This window comes from Lemur catta, chromosome 20 (assembly GCF_020740605.2).
Source record: "Lemur catta isolate mLemCat1 chromosome 20, mLemCat1.pri, whole genome shotgun sequence".
NCBI lineage: Eukaryota > Metazoa > Chordata > Mammalia > Primates > Lemuridae > Lemur > Lemur catta.
The window spans coordinates 18,360,470-18,378,827 of record NC_059147.1 but is presented as its reverse complement, the minus strand read 5'-3'; the positions used below and the strand labels follow the sequence as shown (position 1 = coordinate 18,378,827).

At 44.8% G+C, this 18,358-nt stretch overlaps 1 protein-coding gene across 6 annotated transcripts; it reads right to left on the bottom strand.

Annotated features, from left to right (window-relative positions):
- Nucleotides 1-1,983: 1,983 nt before the first annotated feature.
- MLKL (mixed lineage kinase domain like pseudokinase) lies at nucleotides 1,984-16,212 on the bottom strand. Of its 6 annotated transcripts, none has more exons than XM_045533952.1 (7): nucleotides 15,603-16,212; nucleotides 10,840-11,298; nucleotides 10,012-10,014; nucleotides 7,909-7,983; nucleotides 4,522-4,599; nucleotides 4,150-4,290; nucleotides 1,984-2,684 (listed from the first exon to the last, which is right to left on the bottom strand). In XM_045533952.1, the coding sequence occupies exons 2-7, from the start codon at nucleotides 11,294-11,296 to the stop codon at nucleotides 2,638-2,640; spliced, it is 801 nt and encodes a 266-aa protein (XP_045389908.1). In that variant the 5' UTR covers nucleotides 11,297-11,298; nucleotides 15,603-16,212; the 3' UTR covers nucleotides 1,984-2,637. The 6 variants fall into 6 exon arrangements, 2 of the variants coding, with proteins under 2 accessions (XP_045389908.1, XP_045389907.1); XR_006730501.1 differs by lacking the exons at nucleotides 1,984-2,684; nucleotides 7,909-7,983; nucleotides 10,012-10,014 and adding exons at nucleotides 6,348-6,466; nucleotides 6,939-7,125 and having other exon boundaries at nucleotides 4,241-4,290; nucleotides 4,550-4,971; nucleotides 15,603-15,691; nucleotides 16,056-16,139; XR_006730502.1 differs by lacking the exons at nucleotides 1,984-2,684; nucleotides 7,909-7,983; nucleotides 10,012-10,014 and adding exons at nucleotides 6,348-6,466; nucleotides 6,939-7,125 and having other exon boundaries at nucleotides 4,241-4,290; nucleotides 4,550-4,971; nucleotides 15,603-15,684; nucleotides 16,056-16,116.
- Between the last annotated feature and the right edge of the window lie 2,146 nt (nucleotides 16,213-18,358).

Below are 18,358 nucleotides of genomic sequence, written 5' to 3'. Positions count from 1 at the left end.
CTTAAAAATGCACTGAAAATCAGAATTGTAAAGGAGTGAGGGGAGAGATAAATTGGGCATAACAGAACATTCTGGTGTGATGATAATGTTCATTATCTTGATAAGGGTTTGGATTACTCATATGTATGCATTTGTCAAAACTCATCAAATGGTATAAGATGTGTGGTTTTTACAAAATGGAAAATTTACCTCTCCACCCCCCTTAAAAAAAAAAAAACATAGAGGAATTGACTCCAGTTAATGGTTTAAATGCTAAAGTGTTTAGGAATGAAGTTTACTGATGTTTGCAATTTTACTTTAAATGTGTAAAAAATTAGGATGAATTAATGGATAGAAAGAGGCATAGATAGATGGATAGGTATGTGATAAAACGAATATAGTAAATTGTTAGGTGTAGAATTTAGGTGGTGGGTATATGGTTGTTCAGAGTACAATTTTACCAACTTTTCTGTGTATTTGAAAATTTTCATAAATAAGTACCGTGAAAAAATTAGGTACAGGGGCCCTGAAAGGCATCCCTTGCAAGTGAGAGGCCCTGAGGATTAAGCTTTATTAGTTTCATGGTAAATCCACTTCTATCTGTGGGTCTGCCAAAGTGTGAAGGCTTCCTCTACAGGGGAGAATTTTCATTGTAACTCATACAGTAAAGAGAACAAATGATTTTAAAGATGAACATAGTAATAACTAACAATAAACTCTAGAAAAGAATTGTCAAATGTTGAACCTGCCAATGTGTATTCTTCTGCATTTTTTTATTTATAAAAAAATATGTTCTAGGTTAAAAAAAGAAATCAAGGATAAGTAAAAGATAAAAAAATAGAAATCAGCCATCATTTTATTCATCAGAGACGACTACTAGAATATAAGGTCCAAACATATTTTGTTTATTGCTGTCTCCTCAGTGATTAGAACAACGTCTAGCACATTTGCTGTTGAATAATTTGAGAAGAGTTCTGAAAAAAAAAATGCAACCTATAGAGGTAGGGGTTAGTATATCCTAGGCAAAGCAAACACTATGAGCAAATGTATAAACAATTCAGAACTAATGGGCCACACGCCAGAAACATGTGTTTAAGTCTGGCAAGGATTAAAATCTGGTAGCTCCTATGCTAACATATTGTTTGTCTTATCAGCATTAAAACAATTGTTGGGCTGGGCACGGTGGCTCACGCCTGCAATCCTAGCACTCTGGGAGGCCAAGGCAGGAGGATCGCTTGAGGTCAGGAGTTCGAGACCAGCCTGAGCAAGAGAAAAACCCTGTCTCTACTAAAAATAGAAAGAAACGATCTGGACAGCTAAAAAATATATATATATAAAAAATTAGCCAGGCATGGTGGTGCATGCCTGTAGTCCCAGCTACTCGGGAGGCTGAGGCAGGAGGATCGCTTGAGCCCAGGAGTTTGAGGTTGCTGTGAGCTAGGCTGACGCCACAGCACTCACTCTAGCTCGGGCAACAGAGTGAGACTCTGTCTCAAAAAAAAAAAAAATGTTGATGAGATGCCAACCTTTAAAACTAGGGAGCTGGGCACAATGGCACACCTGTGATTCTGGCTACTCAGGAGGCTGAGGCGATAGGAACACTTGAGTCCAGAAGTTGGAGACCAGCCTGGGCAATGTCTCAAGACCCTGTCATAAATGATTAAATGAATGAATGAATACATAAATAAATAAATAGGGACAACTCAAAGAAAAATCCAAAGTTCTGGCTTCTTTTGACACAACAGAAAGCTCTGGAAACACTGGGATCCCATTCTACATGAAAAAATAAATTTCCCTCCTAGGCCCTATAGACATTAGAGTTTGCAATCTCTGACTGGAGAGAACTCTGGGACCTTACATGGAAAGTTAGGTTGGAGTCAGGGACATAAAGCTATGGGTATCCTAGTAGAGAGTTTGTATTTAATTCAATGAGCAAGAAGAAGGACTGAATAGTGTTCGCTCTGTTACTACTGTTATGTAACAAATCACTCCACAACTTAGTGGTTTAAGAAAACACAAATTTATTTAGTTCATGATTTTGTGAATGGGCAATTTGGGCTGGACTCAGCTGGGTGATTCTTCTGGTCTTGACTGGGATCACTCATGTAATCAGGTCAGCTGCCAGGTTGGCTGGTCTAGTGTGGTCTCAGCTAGGAAAGCTTGTTTCTGTTCGTTCCATATGGTCTCTCATCCTACAGCGTCCTAGCCCAACTTGTTCATGGCTGGGTAGGGCTCCAAGAAAGAGAGCAGACATTGGTAAGGCATCTTTAAGCCTAGGCTTGGAAATGGCACACCATGGCTTCTTCCACATTCTATCGACCAAATCAAGTCACAAGGCCAGCCCAGATTCAAATGGTGGGGAAATAGACTCCACTTCTTGATGTAAGGAGCTGTAAAGTTACATTGCCAAGAGGTATGGACACAGAGATACATTTTTGCAAACCCTCTATCAAAATTACTATCAGAAGTGTATTTTTTAAAATAACATTTGGAGTAGGATGTGTCCTGTATGACAGAAATTGCTTTCTATTTGTAAACGAGAAGTGCTGCCCCCCAGGAACCATAAATAACTTGATGCCAAAGGATATGAGAGAGATGTCCGGTGCATGTCTCTTCCAGCTTCTTGTCCAAGGACTGTTTGGTTCTGGTTTTGATATGCTACTTAGTAAAGGCTTTAGTTAGGGCCTCCAGTTTCTTTAAGATTTCTGTGGATGAATGACCAGAAATTATATAAGTGCAGGAAGCTGAGAGCCAAGCTAGAAACATAAAGATGTTTCTGTACTACACAATGCTGCAGAAACTGCATTCCCCCTGGTCTGGCTGGTGCCTAAACTACCATCTGCACTCATGTCTTTGTGATATGAAGTTCTTTTACTTGATTTACTTTTAAAACCTCATAGGAAGGACAAACTTATATCTTAGTGAATTAGTCTCTGGTATTAGGTTCTCTAAAACCAAGAGGACCCTGAGGTGTAAGGGAGCCTAGAAGAGGGAGGAAGAAGACAAAAGAGTTTGAAGGAGAGAAAGGCACTATATAAATCTTTGTCAGCTTCTCATCCACCCCAAAGGCCAATTCTTTAGGAAGCTCTGAGCAAGTGGCAATGTTCTATTTCTTAATGAAGGGTGGCTTTGTGATATTCTTTTACTTTGACATTTTAACTGAACATATATATTTTATACACTGCTGTAGTATGGCCCCTATCATGATAAAGATAAGAAAAAATCATTTTGTGTCCTTGAACTTTGCAGCAGCTTTAGTGGAAACACTTCCCCAATCCAGGGATGCTGCATGTGAACTCCTCTCTCTTTTGTTTGGGCTTTGTAGAAAGTCTGGGAGATTTGGAGCTAGAGTAGGACAGGGACTTACTCCCAGGGAGGGAGACATTGTAAGGAAGCTACAGAGAAGCAGCTGATGACATGGTGAGTAAGAGTCTGAGTCAAGGAAATAATCCAAGGATGCTGAAAAAAGGAAGGAGGGAAGGCAGGCAGACAGGGAGGGAGGGAAGGAAGGAGAGAGAAAGATAGGAAGACAAAAAGAAAGAAAGATAGAGCCTGGTGCTGTGATGCATGCCTGTCATCCTGGCTACTGGGGAGGCTGAAGCAAGAGGACTGCTTGAGCCCAGGAGTTTGAGGCTGCAGTGTGCTATGTGAAGGGCCACTGCACTCCAGCCTGGGCAACATAGCAAGACCCCATCTCTTAAAAAAAAAATTCTTCTGAATTTTCTTATGACAAAAAATAAATAATTAATTAATTAAGAAAAAGAAAGATACACACAAAAAGAAAGGAAAGAAATAGGCTAGAGAAAAATAATCTGCCTTTCCAAACCACTATAGATTAAACAATGCCCTTAGGGTAGAGTTTCTGAAACCCTGCATTCTCAACATTTGGGCCAGATAATTCTTTGTTGTGAAGGGCTGTCCTGCGCATTTGTACCATCAGGATGCTGAGTACCATCCCTGTCCTTTATCCACTAAATGCCAGTAGCACGCCTCATTCTACCTTCTCATATTTGTGACAACCAAAAATGTCTTCGGACATTGCCAAATGTCTCCTGAAGAGTAAAATCACGTTTGGTGTTAACTACTGCCTTGGAGCTTGTGAAAAGGAAATATTTCACTAATGTGAAATAAGTGTGTGGCACACGCTGTTTGCACCAGAAGGAACCCTACCATCCACGGAGGGCCGTGCGGAGGGCTCATAGGCTCGGCACCCATCAATGATCTTCCGCAGCTCTTCAAGGCAATCTTTACCCAGTGGCTCCAGCTGCCGGCCCACAACCACCAACTGGAGGATCGTCTTAGAATCATAGCCTAGCATGGAAATGACAAGACGGCAGCCTTAAAAAAATTGCTCTGGAACTCGCACATCTCTCTGGATGCTGATGGCTGGCATCAGAAGCAGGGACTTTGAGTATAGAAATGACAAGAGCTTCTAATGATTCCACTGACCAGCCCAGCAGTTCCCATATTGGAGAACTAAATGCCTAGGACAGCACTGATGGGGAATTTCTAGTTTACTGGAAGGGGACCCAAACCCAGCACCAGCCAAGCCAGCCTTCACATTCTTCACCTTCAAACGTGATCTTGCCAGTGGCGATTTCCCAGAGGACGATTCCAAAGCTAAAAGAAAACCAAGAAACTGAGCAACCATAACAAGTTTCTCTTTTCCCACGCCCCTCTAGCCATTTCCAGAAAACTCTGTGAATTTTCTGATTACCACCCAAATTCGTTCAACAGAGTTGAACTCCCTGCCTTAGAGGGGGAGTCTGACTTGGACTTCCCTGTCCTGTTCATCTGAGATAGAATCTACATGAGAATATGAACATACCTGTATATTTCAGCTTTTATGTCATAATCATAATACACATTTTCCAGCCTCTGAGGTGAGCAATACGCTGCTGAAATGACTCTTTCTGCCTTTTTTCTCTTAGTTTCCCGAATGATAGAAGTCTGTGTTTTGCTCAACTCAAATCCTGCAAGCTAGATAGGTGACTGAGAGACAGAAAAAAACAGCAAGATCTTGGGGTGGCGGGTGGAGGGTGGGAGGTTAGTGGTACACACAATTGCCAGGGAATTGACTTTTTACCTTAGGCATTTGTTTCCAATACCGTCTTTCGTGTATGTGGCTACTCTATTGGTTAACATTATGGGTTCAACTTGTAGTGCAGTGACCAAAAGAAACACAAAGGGGCATTTCTTCTCCATAAAAATTGGTGCAAAGACAGACAAATTGAAAAGTGGAACAGATTAAAGAGATAAGAGTTAGATCCATGTTTATATAGACACTTAATATACAATAAATCTGGCACCACAAAGTAATGGAGAAAGGACAGATCACTAAATAGATGGTGTAGAGAAAATGGACTTGTTATGTAGCTAGAAATAAAACTAGACCCTACATAATATTACACAGAAAGGTGGATCCCGGGAGGATTAGAGCCTAAATATGGAAAAAGAAACTGTAAAGTTAAGAGAAGAAAATACAGAATGCCTTTAAGATCTAGGGGTGGGGAAGGGCACCTCAAGAGCACAAATAATAAGGTAAAGCTTTGAAGAATTTGATTACATCAACATTTAAAAAATGCCCGTTTGCTGTTGGATACCATGGACAAAGTTTGTAATACCTAAAGCTGACAAGTGATTAATATCCATGACATACAACGATCTTCCACAAACTGACAAGACAAAAACAGCAGCCATGACAGAAAAAAGGGCAGAGGATATGAACAGGCAATTTACAGAAGAGGAAACCCAAACAGCTAAAACACATACAAATAGGCCGGGTGTGGTGGCTCACACCTGTAATCCCAGCACTCTGGGAGGCCGAGGCTGGAGGATCACTTGAGGTCAGGAGTTAGAGACCAGCCTCAGCAAAAGTGAGAACCTGTCTCTACTAAAAATAGAAAGAAATGAGCCAGGCCACTAAAAATAGAAAAAATTAGCCAGTGTGGCGGTGCATGCCTGTAGTCCCAGCTACTCAGGAGGCTGAGGCAGGAAGATCACTTGAGCCCAGGAGTTTGAGGTTGCTGTGAGTTAGGCTGATGCCACGGCACTCTAGCCTGGGCAACAGAGCAAGATGCAAGACTCTGTCTCCAAAAAAAAAAAAGAAAGAAAGAAAAGAAAAAAGCCACAAACAAATAAATGTTTGACTTCATTAGTAAACAGAGAAATGCAAATTTAAATAGCCATAAGATATCAATAATTTTATAACTGTAAGGAAGAAACAAGTTAAAAAACTGGATAACACCAAGGGTAGGTAGCCATGTGTGACACAGGAGCTCTCAAGCATGGCTGGTGCAAGTGTAGGCATATACACTCCACTCTGAGGAGCTGCCTACTAGTTCTTAGTTAATTTAATACATACATACCCTATTATCCATCAGTCCTCTCCTGGCGCTATATCCCAAAGAATTCTCATGCAGGTCCATAAAGGGATACTTAGGTGACATTATTTTTGGCAGCGGAAAGTTGGAGAGCAGACCAGTTTCTGTTGTGGGAAAAATATGCAAAATGTGGATCTACACCATGGATGGCAAACAGAAGGGAAGGACTCCACGTATAGAACATGTTCCATGATGCCGGGTGAAAAGGGTAAGGAAGGTAGACAACGGACATTAACACTACCAGCTGTGAAAATTAAAAATGCATACACACATTCTACAGGAGTACACACAAACAAAGCCCACCAGAATTACTGTCTGTAGAGGGGATGGGGAACTGAGAAACATGATTGAAAGGGAACAAAGTTTTAAAAATACACAAATATATGAATCAAGGAGAGAAGGCTCTAGAATCAAGATGGAAAGATATGTGTTAAAGTCAAGACTTTGCTCTTCAATAATGGGGGTAAGTCATTTGACCGTATTTGACCCTGGGGCCCAGGTTTCTCCATCTAAAAGTGGTGACAATAGGCCTCTCCCCTTGGGGAGCAACAGAGAGAACCATACAAAATGACTTACCCAACGCTTTTGGCCTGGGGTTTGTTGAATACTTTTATGGACACTTCAGATCTGTGATATTCTCCTTTATAAAGTGTGCTGAATTCATCTTCCTTTAGCAGGATCCATGGGGACTCTGAAAGCTCCTCCTTCTTAATCTCCTTGATTTCTTCTAGTGGGTTCTTACGTCTGGTTTTTGGTGGTAAGTCTGACCTCAGCCAAAGGACAGAAGAAGATAAAGAGTAAATGAGCTGTGGAAAGGGTCCTCAGGGAAGTGGCATCTTTGTGACATGTGAGTGGGGAGGTCTTCACCACAAACCAGAGCTGGCCCTTGCTGGAGCCTCTGGTTGACTCAACCCAGGGGAGAGGTTCCAGTGCCTCTGAGTGACTGACAGAGGCACAGCTGTGTCATGCACATCCCTTCCCTCCTCTCCAAACCCTGCCCATCTCTCCAGTCTTAACCCCCACCCAGAGCCCTTGCTCTCCTCCTGGAGCTCTGTCTAATCCTGTTGCCACACAACTTGGCACCTAAGCCCTAGCATCTGGTCTCGTCATTTCAGATCTTGTAGTTAGGGACAAAGTTGAAGCCCAGTAACTTCACTGCTGTTGTGTGTTCACTGTCTGTCTTTCCTCTCCCCTCCTCCACCCACGGCCGGGAGCTCCTAGAAGGCAGTATCCTCTAAGTTTGATTTGAATTTCTTCTTGGTAATTCAGCAAGTGAATTGAAGCTTTGATGTTATTCATAGGGGAAGTTTTTAGCACTTTGACAGGTGCTAGAAGATACCTCAGTGGTTGAGAAGCCCCCTTCAAATGCCACCGTGTGGATGGAAGCCTGGGCTAGCCATGAACACATCCCCAAACCTGTGGGCTGCTTCCCGCCATCCAGCACAGAAAATGACAAGGGCAGGGGCAGGGGGAGGCTGGAGTTCCAGTAAACTGATGACTTCTAGTTTGGGGGCCACTGGAAGCAGCAGGGCACCCGTTAAGTTACACTGCTTCAAGGCTTCCCTTATTTCTTTCGTGGTGCTTCCTAGCTGCCTCAGTGAAGCTTCTATATTTTCAGTTTCTTCAGGAAAAAAAGGACAGCAAATACTCAAAAATATAAATGCTAATTAAAACCACATGCTGGCCGGGCAAGGTGGCTCATGCCTATAATCCCAGCACTCTGGTAGGCCAAGGTGGGAGGATCGCTCGAGGTCAGGAGTTTGAGACCAGCCTGAGCAAGAGCGAGACCCCGTCTCTACTAAAAATAGAAAGAAATGATCTGGACAGCTAAAAATATATAGAAAAAAAAAATTAGCCTGGCATGGTGGCACATGCCTGTAGTCCCAGCTACTCGGGAGGCTGAGGTAGGAGGATTGCTTGAGCCCAGGAGTTTGAGGTTGCTGTGAGCTAGGCTGACACCACGGCACTCTAGCCCAGGCAGTAGAGCGAGATTCTGTCTCAAAAAAACAAAAAAAAAAAAAAAAAACAAAAAAACCCACATGCTAATTAAAACCACCAAGATACCATTTTTGACCTCTCATATTCACTGGAGTGGGAATGACTACTGCTTCACCAGTATTCAGCTCTCTACTAAGCACGTAGGAAATGCCTTGAAGCATGGCTGTGCGACTTGCTTTGGCCAAGAAACAAAGCGAAAGAGACATCTGTCACTTCCCTGAGGAAGCATTTAATTGACTCTTCTCAAGGTTCCAATCCGGCTGTTTTGGGAACGAGGGAAGTTTGTGTCACCACGAAAGTGCCATACTATTCAAAGTATTCTGGAAAGAGGACAGTTGCCCAGTCACCTGGGAGAGTGTCCTGGACTTTGCCTGAATGAGAAATAAACTTGTTTCCTTACGATGCTGAGTGGCTGCTCACTGTACCCAGGAGGTTCATCCACGTGTGCCCCACCCTTTCTTCACTCCCTCTCTCTCCACCCACAATCCTTACAAGAGGGAAGCGTTTGAATTCATATCATCAGCATCTGCCAAAGTGTAATGAGGCCACAATGATTTCCATCTTTCCCTTCTCTTCTCTCTTCTGGTGGCCCAGGCTCTGCTTCCTTCCCCCACCTCCAACCTAGCCCATGCCTCTTCCCATTAGGGCCTTGCCCCCCCGACCCCCCAATCCAACTAGGGCCACCCTAGTTCAAGCCACTGTCATCATTTACCTAGCCTCTAACATAGTCTCCTAACTGGGCTCACACTTCCATTCCGGCACTAGGGGTAGGTTGAGTTACTGACCCCAAGTCTTCCCTCCCAGGTAGTTGTATCATATGTCCACACCCATGTCATAGCCTTGTAGTGGGCACATGTTACTTCCCTGTCTCTTCATGTTGGGCGTGGCAATATGACCTGCTTTGGATGTTAGTGGACGTGACAAAGTAGAGGCGTGAAATGTGCTAGCACAGTTGGGCTTGCCTTCTTGCAATTCCTCAGGTACTCACTGTTCCCTTAGCCTGGGCTTCAGAATGAGACATGAAGAACAGACTCAAATTGGACCTGGTGCCTAGAGCCACGCCCAGCCCAGCCCACCTGAGATCAGGAAAACCCCAACAGATCTGCAGACTCCTGGACGTGAGAGTTAATGATCACTGTTTTAAGCCTCTGAGTTTTGGGCTGGTTTGTTATGCAGCATTAGTGCATCAGTAATTGACTAACACACCCCACTATAGTCCAACTAAAACACAGCAGCCAGAGGGATGATTTTTCTCTTAATCTAAATCAAATCATGACAGGCTCATGTTCCCTTCACTGGCTTCCTATGACTCTAAGAATAAAGCCTCAATTTCTTCTCAAACCTACACAGCCTTGCATGTCCTTGCTCCTGTATCTTCTGGTCTACTTCTCCACTTTCATCTGGTACCACTCGCTCTCCTTTGCTTACTGTGCCAAAGCCACCCTGGCCCCCGGCTGTTCCTGGGAAATGCCATATTTATTCCCACCTCAGGGGGCCTTTGCTGTTTTCTCTCTCTGGATTTCTCTTCCCTTCATCTTCGTATGGATAGCTCCTTCTTATTATTCAAGGCTCCCATTCAAATGCCACCCCACTGGGGAGTGGTCACTGTAACCACTCTCTCTGTACCCATTGTCTCTTTGCATCTCATGACCTCCTTTATGGTTTTCATTGCCTTTATTTATCTATTTATTGTTTTGAGACAGAGTCTCATTCTGTTGCCCAGGCTAGAGTGCCATGGCATCAGCCTAGCTCACAGCAACCTCAAACTCCTGGGCTCGAGCGATCCTCCTGCCTCAGCCTCCCGAGTAGCTGGGACTACAGGCATGCATCACCATGCCTGGCTAATTTTTTCTATATATATTTGTAGCTGTCCATATAATTTCTTTCTGTTTTTTTCTTTAGTAGAGACGAGGTCTCGTTCTTGCTCAGGCTGGTCTCAAACTCCTGACCTTGAGCGATCCTCCAGCCTCAGCCTCCCAGAGTGCTAGGATTACAGGCGTGAGCCACAGCGCCCGGCCTTCATTGCCTTCAGATAAAACAATTTACTTAGCTCTCTATTACATTCCACGAGGGCAGAGATCTTGTCTGTTCTGCTGTATGCTGCTACATCCCTAACACAACAGTGCCAGGCATGCTGTACGCAATTTATGTTTCTTAGTTAATTCTTCCTCCTGGACAGTTTACAACTTAACTGAGGGTCCTGGGAAAACTAGGGCTGGAAGGAGCTTCTGGAATCCCAGGTATCACATCAAAGAGAGAATGTAGAGTCAAAAGAGACACGTCAGTATCTTCTCCCCTCTCCCGCACTGGCTCGCCCACATTTCATGGGCCCCCACCATAGCTGGGCCCAGGGATGTTAGTTCTGAACTGCAAGTATACACAGCTGCTCAAACTGCATCCTTCCTGCTCCTTTGTGAATTAAAGTGAGACTAAAATGCCCCCAGCTGCACCCCCGCCCTCTCCCCCAAATCCAACCTACTCCTCAGACTTTGGAGAGCTCGCATGTCTTCCTCTGTGTCCTCCTGGTCTTCCTGTGGCCAGGACACTCTTCCGGCCACACTTGAAGCGGACATCCGCTGGTCAGCCTGCAGCAGCAGCGAGAGCGCCTCATAGGCATCGCTCAGCTTCTCGTTCACTTCACTGAAGAGTATTTTGTTTTGGCCTGACTTTAGAAACTTCCATATTTTGGCCGTATCTTTGAACTCGTCTATCCGCTTCTTAGCCTCCTCCAGGGCAGCCTGGAAACGGTCCAGGGCGGCGGTTATGTCCTCAGGGGGCAGGTTCCCATTTCCTTGCTTCTGGAGCAACTGCAGAGCCGGGACCAGGCCATGGACACGGACCGCTAGACGCTGGCACTGTCTCTGGCAGCATTTCATCTCGTCACACTTTGTGTAGATGAGATTGCATAAGGAGATGATCTGCTCCAGTCTCTCCATAGCTGGAAGAAGTGGATGGGATTTAGTGAGGTCCCAGACTCTCCTGCGTATTTACTACTTGGCTAAGAGAGGCTCAAAGAGGTCTGTGATAGAAATGCCTGAAGAGGTTTCCCTACCATTTGCATGGAAGGTAGAGATGGCTTGCTGCCCACCAAAAGCTGTTCTGCCCTTCCATAATAGCAGAGTTGTAGCTGGCAAGCGCAGGTCCAGCTGGGACTGCATCTCCCAGCCTTCCTGTGGTTTGAGGTGGCTATGTGACTAGTTCTCAGCAACAGGATGAGTGCATGTGACATGTGCTACCTCGGGTTGAGGCAGCTTTGCCCCCTCTACACACTCTTCCCTCTGCCATCAAGATGCACAGGCTGATGTGGCCCTAGAGATGGTGGATCCCCAAGAAAGAAGAAGCCTGAGTCCCTGGATCATCGCTTAGAGGAGAGCTACCCACAGACATGGAACATCTGCCATGAACTGTTAAGTGATGAAGGAATAAACTTCTATTGTGCGTGAGCCATTATATTTTGAGGTCTATTTTCATATCAGTTTAGTCTATTCTAACAAATATATCTTGCTAAATTATAGGGCTTTCAGGGGCCAGGCAGGTAACTCACATGAGTGAAGTGAGCTAGGCTGGGAATAGTCTTTACTGCCACAAAGAAATATGCTTCCTTGTGTTTTCCTTGAAACATGTGGCCTTTCTTGTCTATCTTTCATTTGTCCAATTTTGAGAGAGGCAAGAGTACAAAAAATTGATCACTTTCTTTCTAACGTCCTATAGGAAAGAAAGCTGCAGACATGCAATGATAAAGGCAACTGACTCCCGGTCTCATCATCAGGAAAATGAGAGAGGACTGTGGGTTGGAAAGCTCGTGCCCTGTCTAAAGAAGGCAGGAGTTAGTTACCCAGCAAGTCCTCATCTGCAAAAATAAAGGGCCCAGTGGTGGAAGACCTTTCCAGTTTTTCAAGAGCAGCCAGAAATCTGGATTTTTATGTCAAATCTCTTGATTTTAAATCTTGCAACCAAGTCAAAATCTGTGTAGTCCAACACCATGTGGGCCAAATAAAACATGTCTGCCAAATGGGCATTGCCTGTGAAGCCCCAATTTGCAAACTTGACCACAGTTGGCCAACGATATTCAGGATTGCAATAGAAGTTGGCTTCTGTTAATCTCAAATTTTTCTTTTGTTCTCTTTTCCCAGAGCATCTCTGCCTCCCTTGTCTTCACTCCCAGCCCTCTCTGTTGTGCTTTTGTAGCCAGCTGTAAACTTGTTCTACCTTCCTCCACCCCTTGGCCTAGACATCACAAAGACTTCATTTTATAAGTGCTACCCCTCTCAGAGGCATTTGCAATGAAAGAGTCAGAGATTTCCCAGGTCTGGAAGAATTGTGGTGGACATTTGTCTTGCCTATGAAGAATCTATTTCTCTACTTCTTCTTACTGCCCAGATTGTCAGTGGCCCTCTGCTCCTCTCCCATTCAGCAATGTGTTTGTGCGGAATGGATCCCACCCTTGGTTCCACAGGTGAGACTTGATGAGTCTAAGCCAGTGGTTTTCAGTCAATGGTGATTATTTCCCCCAGGGGACATTTGGCAATGTCTGGAGACATTTTTGGTTACCACAACTGGAGGATGAGTACTACTGGCACCTAGTAAGTAGAGACCAGGGGTTCTATAATGCTTAGGACAGCCCCCACAACAAAGACTTATCCAGCCCCAGATGTCAATAGTGCAGGGGTTAAGAAACCCTGATCTAAATCGTCGGAGAATTCCTAATAGCCTGCCATAGTGATTGGTTCAAAACTGGGCACCTGAGCTAATTTAGGTGGCAGGGAATGTTTGCTGTGGAGGTTCCTGGCTCTTCTAGGAGAGCCCAGGAAGCCAGTTTCTTACTCTCAACTTCTCTTTTCCCTCAATATGAATTAGAAAGCACAGAGCGGTAGTCCTAAAGCTTGAAATGAGGCTATCCTGAGGATGGTAGAATGGAAAGAGAGGAAGAATCTGAGTCTTGATCACAACATTAAGCCACAGGTTTAAATTGACCCTCAGCTACAGGTTTCATGAACCAATAACCTCCCTCATTGTTTAAGCCAGTTTGAATCATGTTTGCTCTGCTTGCAACTCAAGGCAACTGGGTTCAGTAATGAATGATGATGGTAACGGTGAAGACAAATCTCTCTTCATCTACTATATCCTAAGCGCTTTGGAACCCTGAGCTCTCCATGGTTATCCTCATTTAACAGATGAAGATACTGAGGTTCAAGGAGGTTGCATTCAAATAAGTACAAGGTTATGGAAACTGTTTTCAAAGTACTTTAAAACAAAGCTAATCTTCTTAACAGCTCCATGAAATAGGTAGGTTAAGTATTAGCAACATTTTACAGATCAGATAACAGCTTGGAGAAAATAATTGGCCTGAAAACCACACCTAGCTTTAAAATGCAGAAGTGAAATCAGTTTGGTGGGCAAGTGATACACTTGTGTTTTTTGTTACCTGAGTGTTACACTGATCTGACAAAGGAGGTAACAGGCATTAGGGCCCAACCATTTTAGCACAGAGAATGGTTTCATGGAATACAATTTTTCCAATGGACCAGGGTTTGGGATGGTTTCGGGATGATTCATTACATTTATTGTGCAGTCAAATCTCTCTGCTAATGATAATCTGTATTTGCAGCTGCTCCCCAGCACTAGCAGCACTGCCTCAGCTCCACCTCATATCATCAGATATTAGATTCTCATAAGTAGTGCTCAACCTAGATCCCTCGCATGCGCAGTGTACAGTAGGGTTCACACTCCTATGAGAATCTAATGCTGCCACTGATGGGACAGGAGGTGGAGCTTATGTAGTAATGCAAGCGATGGGGAGCAGCTGTAAATACAGATGAAACTTCACTTGCTTGCAGCTGCTCACCTCCTGCTGGGCCGCCCAGTTCCTAACAGGCCACAGACCAGTACTAGTCGCAACTTGGGGACTGGGGTCTACAGCATTAGGGCACTCCTAAAAAAAACTCAGTGGATCTCAGGCTACCCAACTATTTCCAGTGGCTGAGCCATCGTTTGGGACTTGTGAGGCCAAAGGGCTTTACATTTTCTCTGTTCCACCAAATACATAAGCAGATGTGAAAATACTGCTCAAGGAATCTTGCAGATTTCAGCTTCCTAGCTCCAAGCTCCAACAGTCTTATTACCAGCCTCATCAAAAAGCCATTATCTCAGCAGTAACTAATCAGGAAGGATAATGGGGAAAATATCCCACTCATAGAAGTGACAATTTAAAATGATAAATTTTACAGGAAAAGTGCTGGTGTGGTATAAAGAAAACTGTACAAAACAAAGCTTGAGGAAATGGAGCAAAGTGTTATATCCCTAGCTGGGAAGATTAAAAATGACAAACCTGGCAATTCTTTCCAAATGTAAACCCAATTTGACGCAGTTCCACTAACATTCCCAATGGTATACTTTGGGATTGAAACCAAATGATCCTAAAGTTCATTTAAAACAGGAGTGTAGTAGGGATAACCAGGATTTAAAAAAAATAAGAGGACTTACCTATGAGATATTAAAATATATTGAAAACTGCAATAAGTAAAATTGTTTAGGGCCTACTGTGTATGATAAGGATATCAAGGGGATGAAAGGGAATATAAATACACATACTTTGACTCAGCAATTTGAATTTCTAGGAATTTACTCTAGAAAAGCTTGTGTGAGTGTAGATGGATGGATACTAAGATGTTCAATGCAGTGCTATCTACATAATAGGGAAAACTAACAATACTAAGAATATGTTCATATGTTACTTGCAGTAAAACAATGAGAAAAAAGGTTACTAATTTTGAAAGTGAAAAATCTTAAAATGGCAGTAACAACATAAGTCCTTCCTCCTCCCCTCCATAGGTTACTTTCATGGCGCCTAAAATGGGCCCCAGAAACGGAAGAGGGCGTTAATCCCTAAGCATTGGAATCATCTAACTTGGAAATTGCTCCACCGACCACCTGGAGTTCGTCTGTCCCTGGCTGCTTGGACAGTTCTGAACCAGTTCCCGCGCCCCCTGCCCCACGGCGCGCCCCCCACCCCCCACCTCTGCTCCGCGTCCTGCGTTGGCAGAAGGGGAAGATCGGAGCAGGCAGGTCCACCACCAGAGCGGAGGAAACGAAACCAACTCGGTCCTGAGTTCCAGGAACTTGCACTGCCGGTCACCTCCCCACCCGCACCCGGGGTTCTCCCCTCGCCGCCCGGGACTCCGGCTGCAGCGCCTCTGCCCCGCCGCCTCCCGGGACCGCGCCGGGGGGTGATTCCAGGCTCACCTTCGTCCCTCCCGAGGGATGTGCGTCCAACCCGTCCCGGGCACGGTTCGGGAAGACCTGTCCTCCGGCTTCTCTCCGCCGCCTGCCTCCTGCCCAGGGGAGAAGTCGGCGAACGCGGGGTCCCGTGCGCCTCCTTCCCTGGGGTGCCGCGCGCTCGGCGGGACTTCCCACGTGGCTGCCGGAGACGGGGCGGTCCCGGTCCCTCCCGAAGCGAAATCCCCCGCGCCACCGCAGCTGCGCCGGGGGAGCGTCCTTCCAACCAGCCTGTTGGACGGCTGCTTCTGTCCTGCTCACTGTGACACTCCCCCAGGCCGACTGCCAGGCTCCCTAGAGGCCCTTCCTCGGCAGCTTGGAGCCAAGGCAACTTGCTTCCTCCCGGATGCTTCTTCCCTTTCCACACACTCTCCCAGACTTGCCCCAAATCCACCCAGTACCTGTTGACGGAGAACTCACCGGTGCCAGGCCTTCTGCGCCGGGCTGGGGATTCAGAAAGGAATAATGTCCCAACGAACTGTTGTAACCACGACACAGTACGGGAAGGATGAGGATGGGTTGAACAAGAAATGTTTGAAACTGGGGGGGAGGTTCTTGTGTCTGCTTCTGTGCGCTGGGCAACATTGGAGCGGCGGGGGTGGGGGGCGGAGGGAGGAGGAGGGAAGAGATACGCTTCCTCCTCTAGGGCCACTGCGAAGCTTTCTGTCAGGGTGTGAGTCATGTTTTATTAAAGTTGGCTGCATCCTCAGCTGCAAAGTCTAAGCAATGCCATTGGTTTACTCATCAGACTATGTTCCTCTGAAAGGACAGACTTGGATTGCATGAAAAGAGTTTTTGAGTAGGGAAAGCACGGCTGGAGGATGTCTGGGGTTTTTGTTTATTCATTTATTTGTCCCTGCTATTGCACTATCAGTTTTTTTCTTGTCTTAGGTCAGGAGATTCAGGTATGAGTGATTTATTGACGGAGGGCTCTCAGGACACAGGGTAGGATAGGGCAGCAGGACAAAATGCTAAACAAGGTTGTGGTCTCAGTGGAGATTAGCCTCACAACCAGACTCCTTGGGGAAGTCGGGAACAAGAGGCAGCTTCCACTCTGCCCAGGGCAGTTCTCCAGACATGGGGGCAGCTGTGTGAGCCCTAGCAATTGTCAACACTCATAGCAGCCGTGGGATGGGTGCGCTGGTCTCATGTAAACAAAATCATGTAACATATAACTTTTTGAGAGTATTGTTTTTACTATCCCACTATCAATGTTCAAGACATCTGGTTTCTCTGCATCCTCACCAGCTTTCTGTTTTGTCACTATTTTTTTTTTTTTCCTGAGACAGAGTCTCACTTTGTTGCCCGGGCTACAGTGCCGTGGCGTCAGCCTAGCTCACAGCAACCTCAGACTCCTGGGGCTCAAGTGATCCTCCTGCCTCAGCCTCCTGGGTAGCTGGGACTACAGGCATGCGCCACCATGCCTGGCTAATTTTTTGTATATATATATATATATATACATATATATATATATATATTTTAGATGGCCAGATAATTTTTTTCTATGTTTAGTAGAGACGGGGGCTCTCGCTCTTGCTCAGGCTGGTCTTGAACTCTGAGCTCAAGCGACCTTCCTGCCTCCGCCTCCCAGAGTGCTAGGATTACAGGCGTGAGCCACCTCGCCCAGCCACTGTTTGTAATTTTAGCTATTCTAATAGGTGAATGATCTCTCTCATCATGGTTTTAAGTGGCATTTCCTTAGTGCCCAATGATGTTGGACATCTTTGTACATGCTTGTTTGCCATCTATACAGCCTCTTTGGGGAAATGTCTGTTTCTTCAGTCCATTTTTAATTAGATTTTTTTAAACTTGAGTTTTGAGAATTTATATATTTTAGATATTAATTCTTTGTCAGATATGTGGTGTCCAAATGGTGGTGGAGTAACTGGACAAAAAAATGGACTTGACCTAAACCTTATGTTTTATATAAAAATTGCCCCAAAGGATCATAGATTTAAATGTAAAACTATAAAACTTTTGGAAAAAAGTGGAGAGAAATATGCAGAATTAAAGGAGTCTTCCTGTTGAGAAAATGTAAATTTTTGCAAAAATGGAGACCTTACTGCTCTACCTTACAGAAATAAAAAGGATTATAACAGAATCCTGTGAACATTACATGCCAACAAATTAGATAACTGAGGTGAGATAGATGAATCCCTAGACACACAAAAATTACCTCACTGACTCAGTGAGAAATAGAAAATCTGAGCATACCTAGAACAAGTGAAGAGTTTGAATTAGTAAGCAAAACCCTCCCAACAAAGACAGGTCCAGGCAAGATGGTTTCACTGGTGAATTCTACAAAACATTTAAAAATGGGCCAGGCTCGGGGGCTTACATCTGTAATCCTACCACTGTAATCCAAGGCAGGAGGATTGCTTGAGGCCAGGAGTTTGAGACATTCTCTACAAAAAAAAAAAAAGAAAGAAAAATTCACATGAGCTTGGTGGCATGTGCCTGTAGTCCCAGCTACTCAGGAGGATGAGGCAGAAGGATTGTTTGAGATTGCAGTGAGCTATTTTTTATCTTTATTTTTTTGAGACAGGGTGTTGCTCTGTCACCCAGGCTGGAGTGCAGTGGTATAATCATAGCTCACTGTAACCTCGAACTCCTCCATCCTCAAGCCATCTTCCTATCCTCCTGCCTCAACCTCCCAAATAGCTGGGACTATAGGCACACTCCCCCACACCAGCTAATTTTTAAATTTTTTATAGAGCCGGGGG

Bases quoted from the DNA above. Each gene is read 5' to 3' on its own strand.
- MLKL (XM_045533952.1), bottom strand. From the start codon at position 11,296: ATGGAGAGACTGGAGCAGATCATCTCCTTATGCAATCTCATCTACACA. The intron at 4,600-7,908 runs GTAACTTAACGG...GTTTTCTTTTAG, and splicing joins AAGGGAAGCCTTGAAGCAGT to CTTTGGAATCGTCCTCTGGG. The intron at 2,685-4,149 runs GTAGGGTTCCTT...ATTCATCCACAG, and splicing joins CGCACGGCCCTCCGTGGATG to AAATCTTAAAGAAACTGGAG.